Here is a 21,676-nt window from a genome sequence, read left to right on the forward strand (position 1 = left end):
ACAGTTTCGGAAAGTAGATTAATTACTGAGTTTACTACTCAGTAGTTACTCTAATATGACTAGCTTCGCCTGATAAAATTAATTAAACTTAACACATACAATTCATTCATTCTAAGCACTTGGGTATATAAATTATAGCTTTGACATTAACAATTTATTAGGAAAGTAGTAAATTAATATATTTCATTGATTTGTAGTTGCCATAAATATTAGAACATATGTTGGCAATATAATATTGCAACATCTGTTCGACGAAGTAATCGAAAGCTAATAACCAGCGAGGGGTTGAGAACAATCACAGCGAGTTCTCTCCGCGGTTACCGCAGGATATTTGACTTTTAGGGGCAATCTACATGTTATTGCTTTATAAAATACTATCAAAACCTTGTAGATATTATCCACCATATCTATATATCACCATCAATTGTGGTAACGAACGCCATCTAGACGGTGACTAATATAGTGTACCGACTGTACAAAAACATTCTCCATGAAAAAATACACATGTTTTCCAAATTATATATATTTCTATCAAATGATTCTATCTTATCTATTAATTTCTTACAGATACACCAATATCAATTTTATCTATACTAATATTATAAACGCGAAAGTAATTCTCTATCTGTCTATCGGTCTGTTACTCTTTGACAACCAAACAAATGAGCCCATTTTTATAAGGTTGAGTACGAGGCAAGCTTGAACCTCAGGACATAGGCTAATTTTTATGTAACATTTAACGACCAACCCCTAAAACGCGACCGAAGCCACGGGCGACAATTATTATATAGATACACAATGTCAGCTGTCAATCTATCAATCTTGAATAAACTTTAGTATTGCTGCTATTACGCTTACCCATATCAAAATGATCGAATGTTTATTTGTTCCGACAGTAACGTACAATCAATCAAACTCTTGCGTGTTTCGTACGTTTGGGTTACTAAAGTAAATAAACATAGATATCATTGTTCTGGATGTGTTTCGACGCAAGTGAATTTGTTATTTTAACGTTATGTTGTAATAATGACATTTTTCATCTTTAAGGAATCGTTGGACATTCATCATATTAAACATTCAAATCAAATCAAAATATACTTTATTCAAGTAGGCTTTTATAAGCACTTTTGGATCGTCATTTGACAAACTATTTAGAGTAAAGCTACCACCGGTTCGAAATGTAGATTCTACCGAGAAGAACCAGCAAGAAACTCAGTAGTTACTCTTTTTCAAGATCTAAAAATACAGTCATGTTAGTTAAATACAATTATTTACAGTATGTTATGTATCCTGCCTGGAGGTCAACAAGCATTAACTCCACGCTTTTTTATCATCAATATAATCTTGTACCGAATAATATGCCTTCTTAACCAATGTATTTTTCACAAATGACTTGAATCTATGAAATGGCAAAGTTAAGTTTAAATGTCTGCGGAATTTTATTATAGAAGAGGATACCTTGCCCCAAGAATGATTTATTGACATTGCGGAGTCGGAAACTTGGCGTTCTAAGCTTATCCTTACTTCTTGTGCACATACAATGATTATCACTGATTTTATCAAAGTGATCAATGCTACTGTGAATGTACATAATATTTATGTAAATATATTGAGACGCAACAGTGAGTATTCCTACTTTGTTCAAAACATCCCGAAGAGAGTCTCATTAGCTATACCTTTGGTTATTTGAGAAGGCAAAAATAGTGTCAAACAGTTGGTCACTAAGTACACGCACACTAATTAGGTAGTTTGACGTTTGACGAGTGTCAACTCAAGTATAACTCTCACGCACACCAATATAATACAGTTAGCCCGTCTGTTTTAGTTATTTCGATCGACATTATATCGATACATACATAAATAATAATCTAGAGCTAAACTTTATTATTAATAATTAATTCAAACGTTTATTAAACTCTCTCTAGATTATTACTGTGTTGTTTTATTTTTTTCAAAATATGATTTCCGTGAGAACAGACTGAAGACAACTTTATTCATCATTTGTAAATGAGTTTAAATAAATATATTGAATAAAAATTATGATTCTAAACAGAATATATGAAATTTAACTTATTAAGAAATCTTATATTTGAAAAAAAGTAATTTTTAACTTACATTGTGAGACCAGTAGGAGAAATCAAAGTTGAAGCTTTTAGGAGGTTCCTTGTTGCCCGGAGGTGCTTTAGGATTTTGAATCACTGTAACAAATGAAAATAAAATTAATTAAAAAATCAAATACATACAGACCTGAATAAAACCCTTTCCACATCAGCAAATGTCTCCCTACTTAGGCAAAAACAATTTTGTTCCTGTTTAGAAAGATACAATGCAAAATGTACCAAGGTTCCAAGCGGTATTTAAAATTCTAATTTCATTATCACTTTCCGTCCTCATTGGCCTAGTGGTACGCTTGTAAGGGTTTGTAATCTCCGGGACGCTCAAGTAAAAAGTAAGTAGGATTTCTATTTATACTTATTTGCCCGAGCTCTTTCCGGTCGGGTCGGATTAGCCGTCTGATCGGATTAAAGGAGTGAGAAATTAAAGTATTTGCGAACATGATGTAGTGTAGTGTACTATATAATACACGTTTATAAAAACAATTCCAACGATTATAAAACAGGACATTCTTAAAAAAAAAATTGCATACGAAAAAGTCGGTTCAAGTTTAAAGTATCGCCTAGGCTAGGCTAATGATCAATGTCTTGTAATAACTAAGTTAATTCAGTTCACATATTTCAAATAAAATTATTATAATCTAATTATTTAAAATAATATCGTTAAAGTATTGTACTACTTATCGAAGCGAAGCAATTCTAAATATTAATTTCATCTAAATAACTTTGCACTGAAACATTATACCTAAACTCCTAAATCAATGTATTGAAATTACAATTACATAACATTTCTTATTTCTCGTTCAGTATTCGTATTGCATAATTTTTTCACGTCCAATTTTCCTTACGAGGTAAGCTAAGGCGTAGGTGCGCGGCGCTGCGTCGCGACGTATCGACCGCAGTCGACGCCGTCGCGTATCCTATTCGAGTACCTTTCACGGGAAAATTACGGAAATTGCATTTCAAAAGAAACCTTTTCATTTAGAATTTAATAGCTAAGTAATAGAACCGTTATATACTTTTTTTACAGCAATTCCCATTGAAAATAATTTCATATTAAAGTTTGTAAGATATACCCCGCCCATATACTGTAATATAAGACTGATGTTGTGGTAATAATGAAATAATTTATGTGATTCCTTAAAATAACTGAATGCATATTATATTATATATTCATATTTACCTAGCTTATGTATGCCCCAATCATTGATTAATAATTTATTTATATATTATTGAAATAGATACACCATCAACTTTGGTAAACACTTAAAATTAACAACTGATATAGGTGACATTCAAAGTGATACGTCTTTAAAATAGAAAACAACATTGATCGATATCTTGACAGAAAAATGCAATTATTTCCACCAACCCGACGCTGTTCCTTTGGATCTACATTCTTACAAGCTCGCCACTAATCCAACATGGCTATTAATATCGATAAGAATAGTATAATACAATTCGGTAAAGTAAACGAGGTTATCCTCGAACATGTTTAAGTAGAACTACATCGATGCACAATATCATATAAGTGAGCAATCAAAAATTAAATGTATATTTAGCAATTCATTAAAAAAGAAACACGGACGCTTAGTCCGTGAATGATGAAATTTATTAATTTCGTGCAGCTCTACGATAGTCCCGACAATATTATATATAATAGACAACATCTATATATCCGCAAAATTCCTATAATCGAGATATATAAAAAACAATTTGGGTCTTTTTTTTGTTCCGATAAACCGTATTTGTTTAGTTTTATTAATTGAACCCGAGCGAAGCCAGGTTTTTATCTAGTAATTATATAAAATTCATGCCCGTCAACATTTAAACTGTTAAAATATAGGGTAAAGCTGCGAATCGCAGTTACTTGTATAATATTACTATATATAAAAAACTCCCCTATAATTTTATGTATATTAGTTTAGCAGTTTAGTTGGGTATTAAAAATAAGACAAAAGTTAATAAGGAACATTCAAATTATTAAAAAAATGTAAAATTGAAATAAATAAATTCAAATATGTTAGTATAATACGTTATTCCTGTTTTGTTGAGATGACATACAAATGCTCTCACCTTGGCGGATTAGAATACATAATTGGAAGGAAATATATACATAAGCTCACGGATTAAAGTAGTATATTGGTTGAATCGACTAGATTAAAAACTTTAAACTAAAAACTTGTTTAAATCTCAGTAAACTTGCCTTACTAAAGTTTTAAACTAATAAATGCTCCCAGTAACGACCTCCTAACTCCATCATCAGATCAGTATAACGTTAATTTCAATTACTGTCTTGTAATATGTATGTATCAATATTTTGTATTGTGATATTTTCTTAAACTCATTTTCTTAATTACTGTCTTGTGATATGTATGTATCAATATTTTGTATTGTGATATGTGAATTTGTTTTTAAGCTATTCAAACGTGAAAAGAAATAAATTTAACAGAACTTGTATATTAATATATTTAGGAACTAATATACATCACAAAGGTTTTACTAGACTTAGTAAACGATATGGAGTTGATTATTTGACAAAAAGACAAAAAAAAAAGTTACATACATGTGAAATGTTGACAATTTTCAAAAACAAAATTTTATGTAGGTATTCGTCGATCTTGTTTAACGTTAGGTAAAATATTAAACAAGAAATATCGTTAACTATAAAAAAAATGTTTGTATGGTTTATATACATATGCATAAAACATATTGTGCCAATGGAATTTGAATAGTTGCATTGAGTTACAATTATTAATTATTGGGTGATTGATATAAATTTGCGGAACTGCGAAGGTAATCATTTCAAAACGTAAGCACCGTAATTTGTTAACTTGTTCGACGAAAACTTCGCTTTGTTACTTCGTGTTTAAATATCAATTGAATACGGAGAGAACTTTTTAATATCACGCGTATCAATATGCAACGGTTGTATTTATATAGTCGTTTAATATACATAATCTCCACTTGAAATAGGGAATTTTAAACGACATACTCGTAGCGGCGTATAGCTAACTAGAACGTAAAAAACAAAGTCATTAGTCGAATGAATTTAACATGGTTCTATTTCTACTGTAGCATAAGTGATTATTCAGTGACTCACCACTTATTAAAACACCATCGAGCAATACTGTATAACCGAGTTTCGTTTTGAATAGTGAGTGTGCCAGTGTTATTACAAACACAAGGGACACATACATACATACATGCTGTAAGTAGTATGAACCCACAATTGTATTAATAATATATTTTTTTTCTTACTATATATACTTTTAGCACGTCAATGTGTATCAATAGTGATGACCATTTACCGTTTGTTTTTTTGCTTATAGTTGAAGATGCTGAGTTTGTTTTAATGCGCTAATCTTGAGATAAATACCAGTCCGATTTAAAATATATCTTTACATCAGATATCCTATTCATTGAAGTCTGAAGATCACATCGATAAAACCTCGCGGCAGCAGCTTAACGGACCACTTGAAAAATAAAAAGATTTACAAATTTCAACTATAAAGTTGTACGTAGTAACAGACAGTCGTAAGTTTATAGAGGATATTAAAAAATTTCCGAGTATTACTCGTCCGTCTTACAGAGGAGCAGTGTTTTATGAGCCATCAAGATGCACACTGCAGATGCGATCTTTACTGCGCAGCCATCACCCGGGAGTAACACAATTTCATCTTGTTCGCCGATCTAGCATCCACGTTTTATGCTTACATGAATCTTAGTTTATGTATTTCCTTTTGCGAAAACAAAATCCCAGCTTTCATTAATAAATATTATTAAATTGAAAAAAGAATTTCTCAAATAAACTTTTTAATTAATGTTCGGCATTTAAAAACCAATATATTGTTACAATTAGTTTACACTAGTTTAATATACAATTAGTTAATGCAAAAATACGTACATATTAAATTTTATAAATATCATTTATAATTGAATAGCATTAGAGCCAGCGGCGGCTTTGGTTTTGTTTCGATTACTAGTCATCTCTGGTTCGTACAAATTGCCATATGATTAGTCGTGTAAAATTACTGCTCCACACCAAAAGGTCGTTAACAAAATTAAGCATGCACAATATACAGGATATAAATCTTAGGTAAAAATATTATACAGTTATATAATATAAATAATATATAAAAGCCATATAGAAAGCATTAGCAGCCTGTAAATTTTCCCACTGCTGGGCTAAAGGCCTCCTGGGTTGGTGCCTGCCTGGGTTTGAACCCGAAATCATCGGTTAAGATGCACGTGTTCTAACCACCGGGCCATCTCGGCTCTCATATAGAAAAGTAACTATGAATAAAAACCGTTTTCCCTTGACAGGTAATTTTGGTCTTTTATTCCATGCCAAGTCATTAAAACGTCACATGACGTCATGGACAAGTTTTGTATTCAGTTAGTATGGTATTTTATCGTGCAATTCAATACAAAATAGCATACATATTATTACTAAATATTACATATTTTATGCTAGATAATAACCTTTCATTTTCAACCCTTTTCCCTTCCGCGATATTAGTTTAAAAGCCGACAGCCGGAACGGAGAGACAACAGTATTGTTATATAAAGCCTCGCTATCAAAGCCCGGAAAATACCTTTATATTCTAACATTGAAACCGAGGTTGTTGGGAACTCTGTTTCAAACATGGCGGAAAATACTGAACAGCTATGTATATTCATGTATTTCTACTGTAGCATAAGTGATTATTCAGTGACTCACCACTTATTAAAACACCATCGAGCAATACTGTATAACCGAGTTTCGCTTTGAATAGTGAGTGTGCCAGTGTTATTACAAACACAAGGGACACATACATACATACATGCTGTAAGTAGTATGAACCCACAATTGTATTAATAATATATTTTTTTTCTTACTATATATACTTTTAGCACGTCAATGTGTATCAATAGTGATGACCATTTACCGTTTGTTTTTTTGCTTATAGCTGAAGATGCTGAGTTTGTTTGAATGCGCTAATCTTGAGATAAATACCAGTCCGATTTAAAATATATCTTTACATCAGATATCCTATTCATTGAAGTCTGAAGATCACATCGATAAAACCTCGCGGCAGCAGCTTAACGGACCACTTGAAAAATAAAAAGATTTACAAATTTCAACTATAAAGTTGTACGTAGTAACAGACAGTCGTAAGTTTATAGAGGATATTAAAAAATTTCCGAGTATTACTCGTCCGTCTTACAGAGGAGCAGTGTTTTATGAGCCATCAAGATGCACACTGCAGATGCGATCTTTACTGCGCAGCCATCACCCGGGAGTAACACAATTTCATCTTGTTCGCCGATCTAGCATCCACGTTTTATGCTTACATGAATCTTAGTTTATGTATTTCCTTTTGCGAAAACAAAATCCCAGCTTTCATTAATAAATATTATTAAATTGAAAAAAGAATTTCTCAAATAAACTTTTTAATTAATGTTCGGCATTTAAAAACCAATATATTGTTACAATTAGTTTACACTAGTTTAATATACAATTAGTTAATGCAAAAATACGTACATATTAAATTTTATAAATATCATTTATAATTGAATAGCATTAGAGCCAGCGGCGGCTTTGGTTTTGTTTCGATTACTAGTCATCTCTGGTTCGTACAAATTGCCATATGATTAGTCGTGTAAAATTACTGCTCCACACCAAAAGGTCGTTAACAAAATTAAGCATGCACAATATACAGGATATAAATCTTAGGTAAAAATATTATACAGTTATATAATATAAATAATATATAAAAGCCATATAGAAAGCATTAGCAGCCTGTAAATTTTCCCACTGCTGGGCTAAAGGCCTCCTGGGTTGGTGCCTGCCTGGGTTTGAACCCGAAATCATCGGTTAAGATGCACGTGTTCTAACCACCGGGCCATCTCGGCTCTCATATAGAAAAGTAACTATGAATAAAAACCGTTTTCCCTTGACAGGTAATTTTGGTCTTTTATTCCATGCCAAGTCATTAAAACGTCACATGACGTCATGGACAAGTTTTGTATTCAGTTAGTATGGTATTTTATCGTGCAAATCAATACAAAATAGCATACATATTATTACTAAATATTACATATTTTATGCTAGATAATAACCTTTCATTTTCAACCCTTTTCCCTTCCGCGATATTAGTTTAAAAGCCGACAGCCGGAACGGAGAGACAACAGTATTGTTATATAAAGCCTCGCTATCAAAGCCCGGAAAATACCTTTATATTCTAACATTGAAACCGAGGTTGTTGGGAACTCTGTTTCAAACATGGCGGAAAATACTGAACAGCTATGTATAAAGAATAAACGTTATTATTTCTTTTAAAACGAACCTTTAATTAAATATATTGTATCGATACCAATATTTAAATCTGAAGACTTTAGTTTGTTTATTTGGACGCGCTAATCTCAGGATGTTCTAACATAATTTGACAATTATTTAATTTTGCATAAACTATATTAGCGTGCATAGTAGCGTGATGCTGCAACTTAATTTAACGCAAATAAAACCACGATAAACCTGCTGAACAACTGAATACTATAATTATATATTTATATATGAATATTTTTGTTATTCATAATAAATAACAAAAAAAAAATTAATATAAATATAGACTATATATGTCAACAGACACAAAGTATTGAGGTTTGGATACAGACTCATGAGTCAACAGAATCTACATAGACTCGCTCTAACCGAGAGTTAAAAAACCAATTAGTAAATACAATGTTCAGGTACATCTTCTGCTTCTATACCCATAAATGAGGCGACATTTTTGAAAAACTTCACTGTAAAAACCTTTAAATTAATATCCATAAAACTTTTACCAGACACTGCAACGCGTTTCGGAGGTTTTTATACATAATAATATTATAAAAGTATCTGCGTCTCACAGTATCGACCGCTTTAAAAGGCTGTTAACGTGACAAGCGTGAATTGCAAGTTCTACTATATAATGTAAAATTTAAAAATCTGGAATTAAATAATGTAGTAAAACAGTTATCTAGTCATCTTCGTTGCAGTCAGTAAAATGTCATTGTCCTCTGTGTTTCTTTGAATATTGTACAAGTGTAACGCCCTGAAAAGGGTTAGGCGTTACGTTTGACCTACATTCCTTTAAGTCTTTGTTCTAGACAGTCTCGTTTTTCTCTAGCCTCATTTTGATCCACGTTTATTTTTTATTATTCAAAAATGACCTTAAATAGAAGTAAATAGAAGTTAGCGTATATAAGTGAATAAAAACTAAAGCTATTACCTTATATATTTTATAATTGGTTTAATTAATCATACATAACAATATTTGCTTGTTGTTGGTACATTGTATTGTATGGTACGGTACATAGTTAATTACATTGAATTCTTATTTAAGTAGAATAATAAGACTACGCGAGAGTCCCGATCTCACCAGATTTCCTCACGCTTCCGAAAGCGATGGGCACGAAATTAATTAAAAAAATATATATAACCCTATATTCAAATATGGAAGTTCAGTTTTGGTATCAAAGTTCGTTCAACTGTAGAGCCATAATATCTCGTAATTGTCAAAGACAAAGTGCCGCTTTATTCTAGAAAGTATGTCAATATCTCATTATTGGATTAATAGTTTTCGTTATTTAATTACAAAATGTTTTACCGTTAAAGATTAAGTACTTCGTTTTACGATCTCCAAAGAGTTACAAATACTTTTTTCGCTCGTGATTCATAATTAAATGTAAATTAAATGCAAACTTTAAATTAATATATTTTTATTGTAAAATATGTGTAAAGGAAATAAATTAGTAACATTTTAGCGAAACATAACATTACGCTATGTTGTTTTGTTATTAAAATCCCTACTACAAAAGATATAATTTACAAATATACCTTCAAAAAACCCCCCACTAAAACCTTTCCTAAATAAAAACAAAAAATGCATTAGAAAGGTATTACGACGGAAATTGAAGTGGTCATAAATAATGTAAACTTTTAGTTTTAAGCTTGCTTGCAGCGGTTCGAGCACGTTCACGACATTACTGGAAACGAAGTATGTTTACGAGCTATTTGTTCTCTATACGACACGTCCTAGCTCTTGTGAGATAAAAAATAAATAACTTTTGTACTGGTCTGTTGACTTTTAGCACAATATTTCCAACGAAAACCATGTCATATTGCAAAAGAAAATATGCTTTATATATAACACGATTAGCGATACGATATGATTGCAACGCATAAGAGACGAGAGTAGGTACGAAAAAATAGTCATATAATAATATAAAAATCGGTTCAAAGATTGAAACCACTAATATTTAATATATATTAGTTAGATTAGACTTCGCTCGCGCTTCAAGGCGTTGGTTATCAGGTATTATTCACATAATATCTTCATAAATTATAACCTATGGTGTTATTCTGGTGAATGAGCTTTACTGTATTATTGTCAGTTCTCATTTAAATCCACTCAATAAAATTTACGTGAGAGAGTAACAAACATCCATACATACAAACTTTCGCCTTTACAATATTAAAGTAAAAGTAACCGCAATAAGAAATAATTAAATAAATTAAAACTCAATAAACATTTCCAAATAACAAATATATATAAATGATTCAATCTAATCTCATTACGGAACCAATGATCTATTAAGCCAAAATGAAAATAGGGGAATCCCAGCCCTACGAATACAAATAGGGGAGCATTTCTTATAGACCGTCGGGACGCATTCTCTTAACGCACCTGATATTTCGTATATTCTTATATATTACACCCGAGGTAAACATAATTGATAATATTCTTGGCGAAATCGACAATTTTCTTTCGGTATAATATTATTTGTACTGCAATAAGGCGGAATTACTGCCATTACTTTAACCTAACATGCTATACTCTAAACAATGTAATAAATTGTTTAAAAACAGCATTTTATATATACTTGTTGTAATTGTATTTATGTTTTATGTATGTGTGTGTTTTATTGTAGTTGTGTGTTTTAATCGGATATTTACAAAACACGCGAAGAGAGAAACAAGAAGACAAAAGCTTAAGTTATATCCTCGTTGATGGTTTTTTTTTAATTATATAAGTGGGACGAATCTCGAATTATATTGAATCGTTATAGACGTACCGTGAGACATCTATAAGTAATTTCACAAATTTCTTATTAAATTAATATTAAACCTCCTTGTTATATATGATGAATATAGAGCCTTGAAGTAGTCGCTTATAATTTTTAACATCTGACATCTCACCTTAGTAACAAGGAATATCATCGTTATCTTTTCGTAAAAAAAGGTTTGTACCTCCTGACGGCCAACTCTAGCACCGCACTTCCCGTTACACATTTCCGTTCCAGGTTTCCGTTGAAGAAAAGCGAGAGGAAAGACTTACACGTAATTTTTTTTTTTTTTAAATCAGTCAACAACATTCTTATAAAGTCTGTTACAAATATATGCTTAAATATTAACAATGTACATTAGTATAGTTGTTTCAGGCCGAAATGTAAGTTCTCAGATACAAAAAATCCTTTAAAGATTTAAGATATCGGTATCCTTTTATTGAAAATAATTACAAAAAATAATATAATTTTAAATGAAAACCTATATATTCCGTCAGAAAAAAAAACGATTTATCACAAACGTAGTCTGACTTACTCACAATTTTAAAACGAAAACTACAATTTGATATGGTTCCAAATAATTCGTATGTGTTATAAAAAACAAATTACTAGAATCTTGTATTCGTATCTTTCACTATTATTTCTTAACAATGCGCACTGCGCAGCCTTCGGTCCAAGAACAACTCGCAACCGGACTTTTTATCTTCGTTTTTTTATCTTTTCTGAAGGTTGTAAAGCTATGTTACATTTCGATCATTCTATTAGACCAAAATCAATACGTACGTTGTTAGTTAAGCTATAAAAACGGTTAGGAGTATAAAACATAGTAATTTAAATAGTAACCTTGAGCATAATACGCATTCATAACAATTAATATTGATTTAAGAAATGTGAAACTTTTTTAAGAGAATTACCAGCCATGAAATGTCCTACTACTGGGTAAATGTCTCTATTCTTAATCAGAAGGTTTTGATCTCACCACGTTCCAAACCTTCTCCTCAAAGGGGAGGAGGAGGAAATTTACAGGCTATTATATGTTACTGTTGCTATTGCGTTGGTGGAGACGCGTTTGGCGTAATATTAACTGACACGTGTATGTTTCCTCACGATGTTTTTCTTCAGCGTCCGATTATAAAAGACAAAAGCAAATAAGCACATGAAAAATTTAGTTGTTCTTGTCGGGCTTTTAATTGGAACCCACGATCCTCGGTTAAAATTCACATGTTTTACCAACTGGGCTATGACGGCTCATTCTTAACTCTATGTCAAACAAGGAATAAACATCGAGAATTGAATTATTCATATTCAAACTTCTTAGTCACTTTAAGCGTTATTATAATGAACGATCGTTATGTTTTATAACATCACAATTATAAATTAAAAAAGATAATCGTATGAAAAGCTGAATGTCTACGTCCGAGGGTGTAGGAGAGAGCATTACAAAGTCATGTATATTCATGAATACTTAGAATGTGGCGCAAACTGTGACGTCATCCGCTTTTACCCTTTACATAACCATATGGTATTTTAAAAAGTGTATAATATCTCAATTATGTTTAAAATTAAAAAGTTAATGTTTACCTTACAATATACCTAGATAGTACAGTGTAGCAGTAGTGGTATAGTTATGTATATAAACATCAAACATCTTATATATTAATAGTGTAGCCAATTTTTGTCCCAGTGATTATGGGACGACAGTTGCACGTAGAAGATCGGGTATGGTCATATTTCGAAGAGCTCCAGCTGTAGATTAGCAAAAATTAAAGAGGATTCTTAATTGCAATTTACTAAATTGTTATAATTTAACAAAAAATGAATTTTAGAGAGAGGAAAAAAGGAACGAAAGTCTTTTGAATAATCGCGAAGATTCGAGGGAATCTCAGTAGTGTATATTAAGATACAAAACAATAGATACAATTTATAGGTGTTAATAGCTTTAAGATGCTAGACCTTAGAGTAAACACTTGGACTTTGAAGTATTAGTGGGCATACATATCTAAAATATATAACACAACGTTTTATTACATCCATTGATTATAGAAGGACAGGATTATTTCATCCAGAGATGGGACTCGAATTTACGATAGAGTTGCATCATTTTTTTATATAGTATAGGTAAGCCAAGGGGCTACCTGATGGTAAGTGGTCACCACGACCTAGTGACATTGGTGCTGTTAGAAATATTAATTATTCCTTACATCGCCAATACGCCAGTTACCAATAGTGGGAGTGAAGGTGTTATTTTGTTACACTGGCTCACTCACCCTTTAAACCGTATATATATATACTGAGTATTGCTGTTTGGCAGTAGAATATCTGATAACTAGCTAACCAGATAAGTACGAAGCCCTAGCATTCATGCTATCATTCTACACAGTCATGAAATGCACAAAAGCCGTTTTGAATTTTAATTTATACAAGTAAATCAGCGTAAAATTTTAATTACATTACGTAATACAGACACATATTTATGTCCTCGAAATAAATAATACTTGTGTAAATAAATGCACAGACATACAAGTACATTGTTTTATATTTATTTCGAGAGGATGCATAATACTCTTTGATACAATATTGTTCAGGGACATTTCTTAATAAAATCTATTTCTAAAAAGTCATCTTCTATCTAATATATTGATTATGTTAACCTGACCGACAATTTCAGTCAAGGGCGACCAATACACAGGACATACTATAGAGCAAGTGTGTGCGCAAACACAGGTCCACGCTCTATTTGCTCACTCTCACAATCTGATGCGAGCTGCTACTGAGAAGTTTTCGACGACAGAAGTATATAATATCTTTTCACTAGCTCGATCTAGGGTTTGAACCCAAAACCTCTTTATCTGTGGCCTTATATCTAGCCAATTGATCAAGGCCATCAATAATAAATCTTTTTTAAAGTATCATATCCAGTAACAGTAACAAAAAGTCATTGACGCCAAATAAAAAAAAGTGATAAATTACATATAACTCATTATTAATATATTGTTGTAGTACCGGCATTAAAAATCACTAAAACATTAATACATTTTTAATTCAATATTTTAGAGATAAGGTTAAATATAATGAAAAATTAATATAAGCTAGTAAACATTGTTCTCACACGCACTACAAACCGTGATGTTGCGTGACTTAAAACAACACACTGATATGTGACGTAATGTTGTTTTAAAATTAAGTGATGCCAGTAATATTTTAAATATAATTACGTCTTCTATACTAATATTATAAATGCGAAAGTAACTCTGTCTGTCTGTGTGTGTTACGCTTTCACGGCTAAGCCACTGAACCGAATGTGATTACATTTGGTACATAGCAAGCTTCAACCCTAAGGAAGGATATAGGCTTTTTATAGGCCAAAACAACACGGCGGGCGAAAACTAAGTTATCTATAAATGTTAAACAATTAAGTCTTCTTTGTTCAAATGTTATATCAATGTTTAAGAAAACACCCGGTGAATAATGTTTACAAGGAAGACCACTTGTGTTTGTAAAGGTAACATAAGAACAATCATTCCCATAAATTTGTTATTAAAACTAAACTACTTATTACATTATAATCCGCGACATCGCTTCGAATGTATGTAGCAGTCCTTCCATGATTTTTAATTTAATTAATAACAAAGCAACTAAATTTCTCAGCGAAAATGCGTGTAAGTATTTTATAATTATCCCACTTTCTGCTGAATATATTACTGACTTTCTAAATGAGAACCTTAATAATAGCAGTAAAAACCGACCTTAAATGAATGGCTATGTAGAAATTGATTCGCTAAAACGTATCTGGACTGGAGAAATAATGACAAGTAGCGGCGATGTGAGGCGATAGCTATTTGGAGTTCATGAACTGCGTATAGAAATATCAGTCGTCCAGCTGTAAAATGGGAAGATGACGTAACAAAAGCCTTAGACAAACTTAGTTAAGACTATCGCAGGATTTTGGCTCAGACAAGAGGAAGCCTATACACAGCAGCAGAAGCAGAAGCCTAGTCTCAGATGATGGATTTGAAACTAAATGCCATGACCATATATCAGATGGTTTAGTCCACAATTAAATATGAAATTAACATTGACAATAAAAACAAAATACATTTATCATATTTATCGCTATTGACTATAACGACCAAGTCTAAGCAAGTCATATAGATAGTTAACAATTAATTTAATTTACTATTTATAGATACTACACTAATGTTTCCAAACATTCGAACGCTGTGATTGGCTTCTCGTGACATTGATACTTTGTGAGGTTTCACAGATGGAACTTACTTAGAAATGTTCGTTGTCACGCACAAACGACCATGATCAGTATAGTAGTACATTATATTTTCTTTTCCTGAAGTTGCCAAACGAACGAGTATGCCACTCGCAAATTCCAAAGACATTGTCATTGGAAGAATTTTACGACATTGTTTACACTTATATTTCAAACGTCTTCTGTACCTAAAGTCGTAGCATACAGGCGTGGATAAATACCACTGATCACCTAGTCTAATACTGAATACCAATATTCTGATATGGCCCGGTTAAAATGATAAGTTAGCTAGTGTAGTTACAGTTACAAGGAACACAACATCTTAGGTAAAACCTTGAAAAAACCTTAGGTTTTAGGCGTATTGACGGTATAAGAAATATATGTCATATATCTTGCATCATATCATTACGGTTCACCAATATATTTAGCATTGACCACTTACCATCTAGAAAGTATACTTATGTATGTATATATATGTACTTAAGGTGGGTATCTTAAGTACATATATATATATATATATATATAGCTATCGACGGTATAGCCATAGTCGTGCACGACAATAAATAATTTGATCGGTTCGTTTAAAAACGAGCATGACAACTATGCTATTAACACTACAGCGTCAGGTGTTATTTGAGACCCATCACCATTTGTATAAAATGACACCCGAATCGACCAATTTGCCCACGAAACTATATGTACGTTGGAAGCTATTAAATTTTCTCTTTTTATTATATAGGTAGGCGGACGCGGACGAGCAAATTGGCCATCTGATAGTAAGTGGTTACCACCGCCCATGACATTGGCGCTATAAAAATATTAACAATTCCTTAAATTGCCAATGCGCCACCAACCTCGGGAACTAAGATGTTATGTCACTTGTGCCTGTAGTTACAATGACTCAATCACCCTTCGAGCGGGAATGCTGAGTACACAGCAATGCTAAGTACTGCTGTTTGGCGGTAGAATATCTTGTGGATGTAATCAAAGCAAAGATATTACAACAACCAGAAAGCTATAAGATATTATCTTCATTATTCCAAGGCTTTTAAAAAGATAACGTTCATAAGTAATAATCTAATGTTTCGTAGCATAATAAAAAAACAGCTGCATTTCTGAATACTAACAGCAATGCAGTAGCCAGTATCTCTATAAAACAGTGCAACCCGTTGCAATGAAATAGGTACAACATACGAAAAGACAATGTCCCCTGCATTGGCATAATCCCAAAATGCAAAATGACTCACTGCGTCCCCTTTCAAAATGAATACGAAAAATTTTAATGTAGGGTGATTCATATATGAATTTTTGACATTTTCATGTACTGCTAGTGACATTACGATAGTGAATAATATGGTTCTAGTTATTCATATAATCCGTTTATTGTGTTAAATATTAATAGTGTATGACTATTGGAAAATGTATTAATGAAATTTTAGCCGTATTATAACAAAGGCAACTTATTTAATATAAAAGTGTTAGTGAAGACAAGGTTTGAAATGTTTTGTTTCATTTTAAATTGATTGCCTTAAATATATTAATGACGGACGAACTTTAACCTTATAAAAAATTAAGTCCGCATTCATTTAGATTTAACATAACATACATAAGCAGCCCGTAAATGTCCCACTGCTGGGATAAAGGCCTCCTCTCCCTTTGAGGAGAAGGTTTGGAGCATATTCCACCACGCTGCTCCAATGCGGGTTGGCGGAATACACATGTGGCAGAATTTCGTTGAAATTAGACACATGCAGGTTTCCTCACGATGTTTTCCTTCACCGCCGAGCACGAGATGAATTATAAACACAAATTAAGCACATGAAATTTCAGTGATGCCTGCCTGGGTTTGAACCCGAAATCATCGGTTAAGATGCACGCGTTCTAACCACTGGGCTATCTCGGCTCTCATTTAGATTTAATTCTTTTAAATACTATGTTGAATGATTTGCTAATTTTACTATTTTACTTTTTGGTACGTCATCCCCAATAATTCTACTATTGAGTACAAATTCAAATAAAGCCAGTATAACTAGAAGAATTAGAAATAGATTTGTTTCGTATTTTAATTTATTTTCAAATCATTTTATTTAAAACTGACCTTGCCACTATTGTAAAAAAAAGTACCCACGCTACCGGTCCAAGTTATTTTAAAAGTTTGCGCAACTAACCCAGGTTCTAAAAAGGTTTAAAACTACAAGAATGGCTTTAAAAAAAATCTACTTTGTAATTTTCTACATAAGAGTCATTTTAGAACTATTATATTTAATAAGTTCATATTGCATTGCCTATCTAAGGTGGCAAAATATGTACAACTTATATATAATGCCACATGCACTTATAATAATATAATAATATTAACTAAAATGTTTAATTAATTCAACTTCGTTGATGATTTCTACCAAAACGATTTATATATATATGATATAATGCAAATGTTGCGTTTGGTGGGTATGACTCGATGAAAATCAATAAAACCGATAATTTATTTAATAAAATGTACAAATGAAGCCTTTGGCGTTATTTAACATTTTCGTAAGATTTTTAACAAACTAACTTTGATACAAATAAGGAAGTGTTAATACATCTTAATTATTAACGGGACCCTACAGCGCGTAGATACAGCGCGTTTTAGAGATTTTTATATATAAATAAACGAGCCTCGCAGTTTCCCCCGTTTCAAATTCAGACTATTGACATGACAATCATGAATTTTACGTTCTCTTTAAACTTTCGTGAACTTCGAAAATCTATTATAATACTATTTTCCATTATAATCATTTTCCAGCACATTGATAACTTAATATCAGTTGTATAATAATTAGTATACTCATGTTTAAAAAAATGTCTTGCTTTCCTGTAGGTTCTCATTAGAATCTACATTCCAAACCGAAATCTTGTAAATGGACGATTCTAAACTGCTTTTACAAGCAGTCTACTTGAACAAAGTTAGTATTTCATAACATTCTATTCGGGTCTAACAGCGTTCATACGTTTTTTTATTATTTGTCCGCCGTTTCGACAGTGTTGCACCTGTCGCGTCAGCTCGTGAGCAAATATTATGTATGGCATTAGTACATATCATGAATCTTTCAAATATAGTGTAGATAAATCATTTATGTCGTAAAATGAAATGTAAAAAAAGTTTTTAAAATGCCTAATAACTTATTTTTTAAATCACGCAACACATTGTAAGTCTGAAATAAATTTGTATGTATAGATATTTGTTACTCATTCACACAAAAACTACTAAAAAGATTTTAATGAAACTTTACAATAATACAGCTTAAACATCAGAACAACACATGGGCTATAATTTATAAATATGTTATGTGAATAATACCTGATAACTAACCCCTAAAACGAGAGCAAATCCGCGGGCGAAAACTAGTATATTGATATTACTACGAGTAGAGCTAAGTGGTCTCCCGATTCGAAAGATCATCGCTGTACAGCCTACTGGTGTTTTTAAACTGTAGGAAAGGTCTGTAGTAAAATCTCTCTTTTGGAATGAAGTTCTTTTTCACACGACTTACATCAGTGTGAACTGGCAGAAATTTTCACGTAAGTGAAAAGCGTTACGCCCTCTTCAGGCCCTATCCCTCTCCTTCTCGTTTTCCGTTCCTTCCTAATTTCGTTTTTTTTTTTGTTATAATTTATAATTTTGTAAATTTTATGCATTTAGTTTAAGAAAGTATAACTTTTGCATACGTTTGAATTTATTATCTTGTCTTTTCTGTTTCATGCTATTTCATAAATATACTAGTTATCGCGGTTTCGTTCGTGTTTTAGGAGTTAGTCGTCAGCTTTGAGGCATGAAAATGTAGTCTATATCCTTCCTTGAAGTTTAACTTGCTTCATACCAAGTTTTGATATCAAAATTAAAAATTCGGTACCAAATTACGTTCAGTGGTTTGGCCGTTAAAGAGTTACATTTGCGTTTATTATATTAGTATCAATGAATATTCAATTCTATTATATTTATTACGGAATGGAATATTTGATTTACTTTCAAATAATTCCACATCAATATTCATTATCTTGGGAGCACTTATTTTGGAAAGCTTTTACGCAATTTATAAATGGCGAATAGGTCGGGAAAGGGTTAGCGTCATTCTTCATTACAAGCGCCTAACGCTTACTAATAAATTTTTGTGGCATTAAGGTATGCTCGTAAAATCTTATTTAGAGAACATTAATGTCGCTTTAAATGAATTATTAGGACATTTTTTTCCAAGAATTTAAGTAACTAAGTTAAGAGCTAACATTCTTCAAATATTTAAACATGTTCAATTTGGTATTAATTCTTATTTCAAAATTCATTATTTCTTACCGTATATATACCGTACCGTACCGTATATCGTACCGTACCGGGGGGGGGGGACAGGCTCGTAACAACAAATATTGTCTCATAATATTTATTTAGATAGATAAATAATATTTTTTCTAATGAACTTCTCTTCGACATTAAGTTTTAAGTACTGTCAAAAACCATTTTTCTATAGATTGGTTTACTACGGGAAGTAGCAAGCCATTTAATAATTTCTAAAACATCTGTTTCCTTTCTCTCCTAAATTGAAGAGTGTTTAGACTCGGTTCTCAAAAGTTCCGTTTGGAAAAACCATTGAGATGATTACGCCCTTTTTAAAGATGGCACACCTTGGTAATAAAACGATCGCCCCCAGGTTATTAGGCTTTATATATAAGTTACGTTAATGTGAAAGACTATTTTATTCATTTAGGTAAAAAAAAGGTATCTGCCGATTTTCTCTTTTTTTGCTCAAGTATTTTTAACGCGCCGAGTAAAGATTTTTGGGAAGCCATTATGCACGTGAATCAATTTTGTATCACGAGAAAAGGAAATACTTTGACTTTGAATTATATCTTAGTATACATTTTATTTTATTATTATTTATGTTGTTCATTATATCGAACTGATTTAGTTTTTGGTTACAATTATTATACATATATAAAACCGAATCTTTTGTAAACATTAAAACCTAAAAAAATGAATAAATAATGAAATATCTTACCTGTAGTGTTGCCAGACATTTCGATGATACATTTGCAGTCCCGCGCTATCTCGCGCGAGTTGAAGGGGCGGACCCTTACCGCCACCTTCACCGATGACATGGTGGCTGATAGTCACACCAGCTGCACCACTAACACATCGGTACTACGCCCGAAACGCACCTGTAAACAAACACATGAGAATTAACATACACGTCACAAAGAGCTAAATTATATGTCCTGACTGTCCCAACCAAACGTCTTAATCGAGACGATAATTTCACTCTAAAACGATGCCCTATAAACGAGTTTTCATTTCAGAAATATATAAAGGAACAGTTATTTTATGTAGGAACCGATTCACGCAAACCTACCGAGAAATCAATGCATATTGTAACCTACCCCAAGCATAATCATCAACGAGGAATCAAACGAGTTTAATAAACATTTTATACAGTTATCAAAAGGCACTACAAAAGATATTATTATAAGATATACATTAATTAGTTAAATGTTTAAGTTATTGACTAAAATACGATGTGAATTTTTGAAGACTATTAAATTTATCTAAGTGAGTTAGTTAGTCAAATTTTGTTTCTTTATTCAATTTAAATTAACAGAAACAAACTGATAAATCAAGTTTAAAAGGGATAAAAAAGTTATGTTTTAAAACCGTATTATGTTTGTAATATTTTATTAATCCAAAGAAAAAATTCAACATCTTCAGACATTCGAAACCATATAAGAATAGAGTAAAAACGAATATGGAAATGACAAAGCGCTTCAAGCGCTGGAAATCTATATTTGTCATGTCTGGTAACAAACTAATCCTCCCTCCCTCCCTCATACAACGAACATTCATATTGTCAAACTATTGAGTTACATAAAAAAAATTTAGGCTATCGCTTTGCAAGTATATTAAGAAATTTCGTTAGAAAAATCCATGCACTAAATTGATAGAATTGTACATTTATTACAGGCTGATATTTATTATGTAATAATAAATAAATAAATAAATATAGATCCAAAATTATATTAATTATTTATTAAACTATAAACGTCGATAAAAATACAAGTAAGAAAAAATCATTTTTATTTTGAAGGTTTATGAAATTTGCTCAATTAACAATCAAAATTGTTTACCTGCACGAATTACCTTTAGTAATATGAGTTTTTTAGTTTAATTCGTAATATAGGTTTA

The 21,676-nt window shown here is 31.7% G+C and overlaps 1 protein-coding gene across 13 annotated transcripts in view; it reads right to left on the reverse strand.

The window, feature by feature from the left end:
* LOC125070143 (kinesin-like protein unc-104) overlaps positions 1-21,676 on the reverse strand; it is a 97,438-nt gene that overhangs the window by 25,216 nt on the left and 50,546 nt on the right. For all 13 annotated transcript variants that reach the window (XM_047679844.1, XM_047679856.1, XM_047679853.1 and 10 more), the window contains 2 exons: positions 20,499-20,658; positions 2,116-2,198 (listed from right to left, as the gene is read on the reverse strand). In XM_047679844.1, the coding sequence (XP_047535800.1) occupies positions 2,116-2,198; positions 20,499-20,598 (183 nt within the window). In that variant the 5' untranslated portion in view covers positions 20,599-20,658. The remainder of the gene's footprint in view (positions 1-2,115; positions 2,199-20,498; positions 20,659-21,676) is intronic.

Source organism: Vanessa atalanta, chromosome 16, assembly GCF_905147765.1.
Source record: "Vanessa atalanta chromosome 16, ilVanAtal1.2, whole genome shotgun sequence".
Taxonomy (NCBI): Eukaryota; Metazoa; Arthropoda; class Insecta; order Lepidoptera; family Nymphalidae; genus Vanessa; species Vanessa atalanta.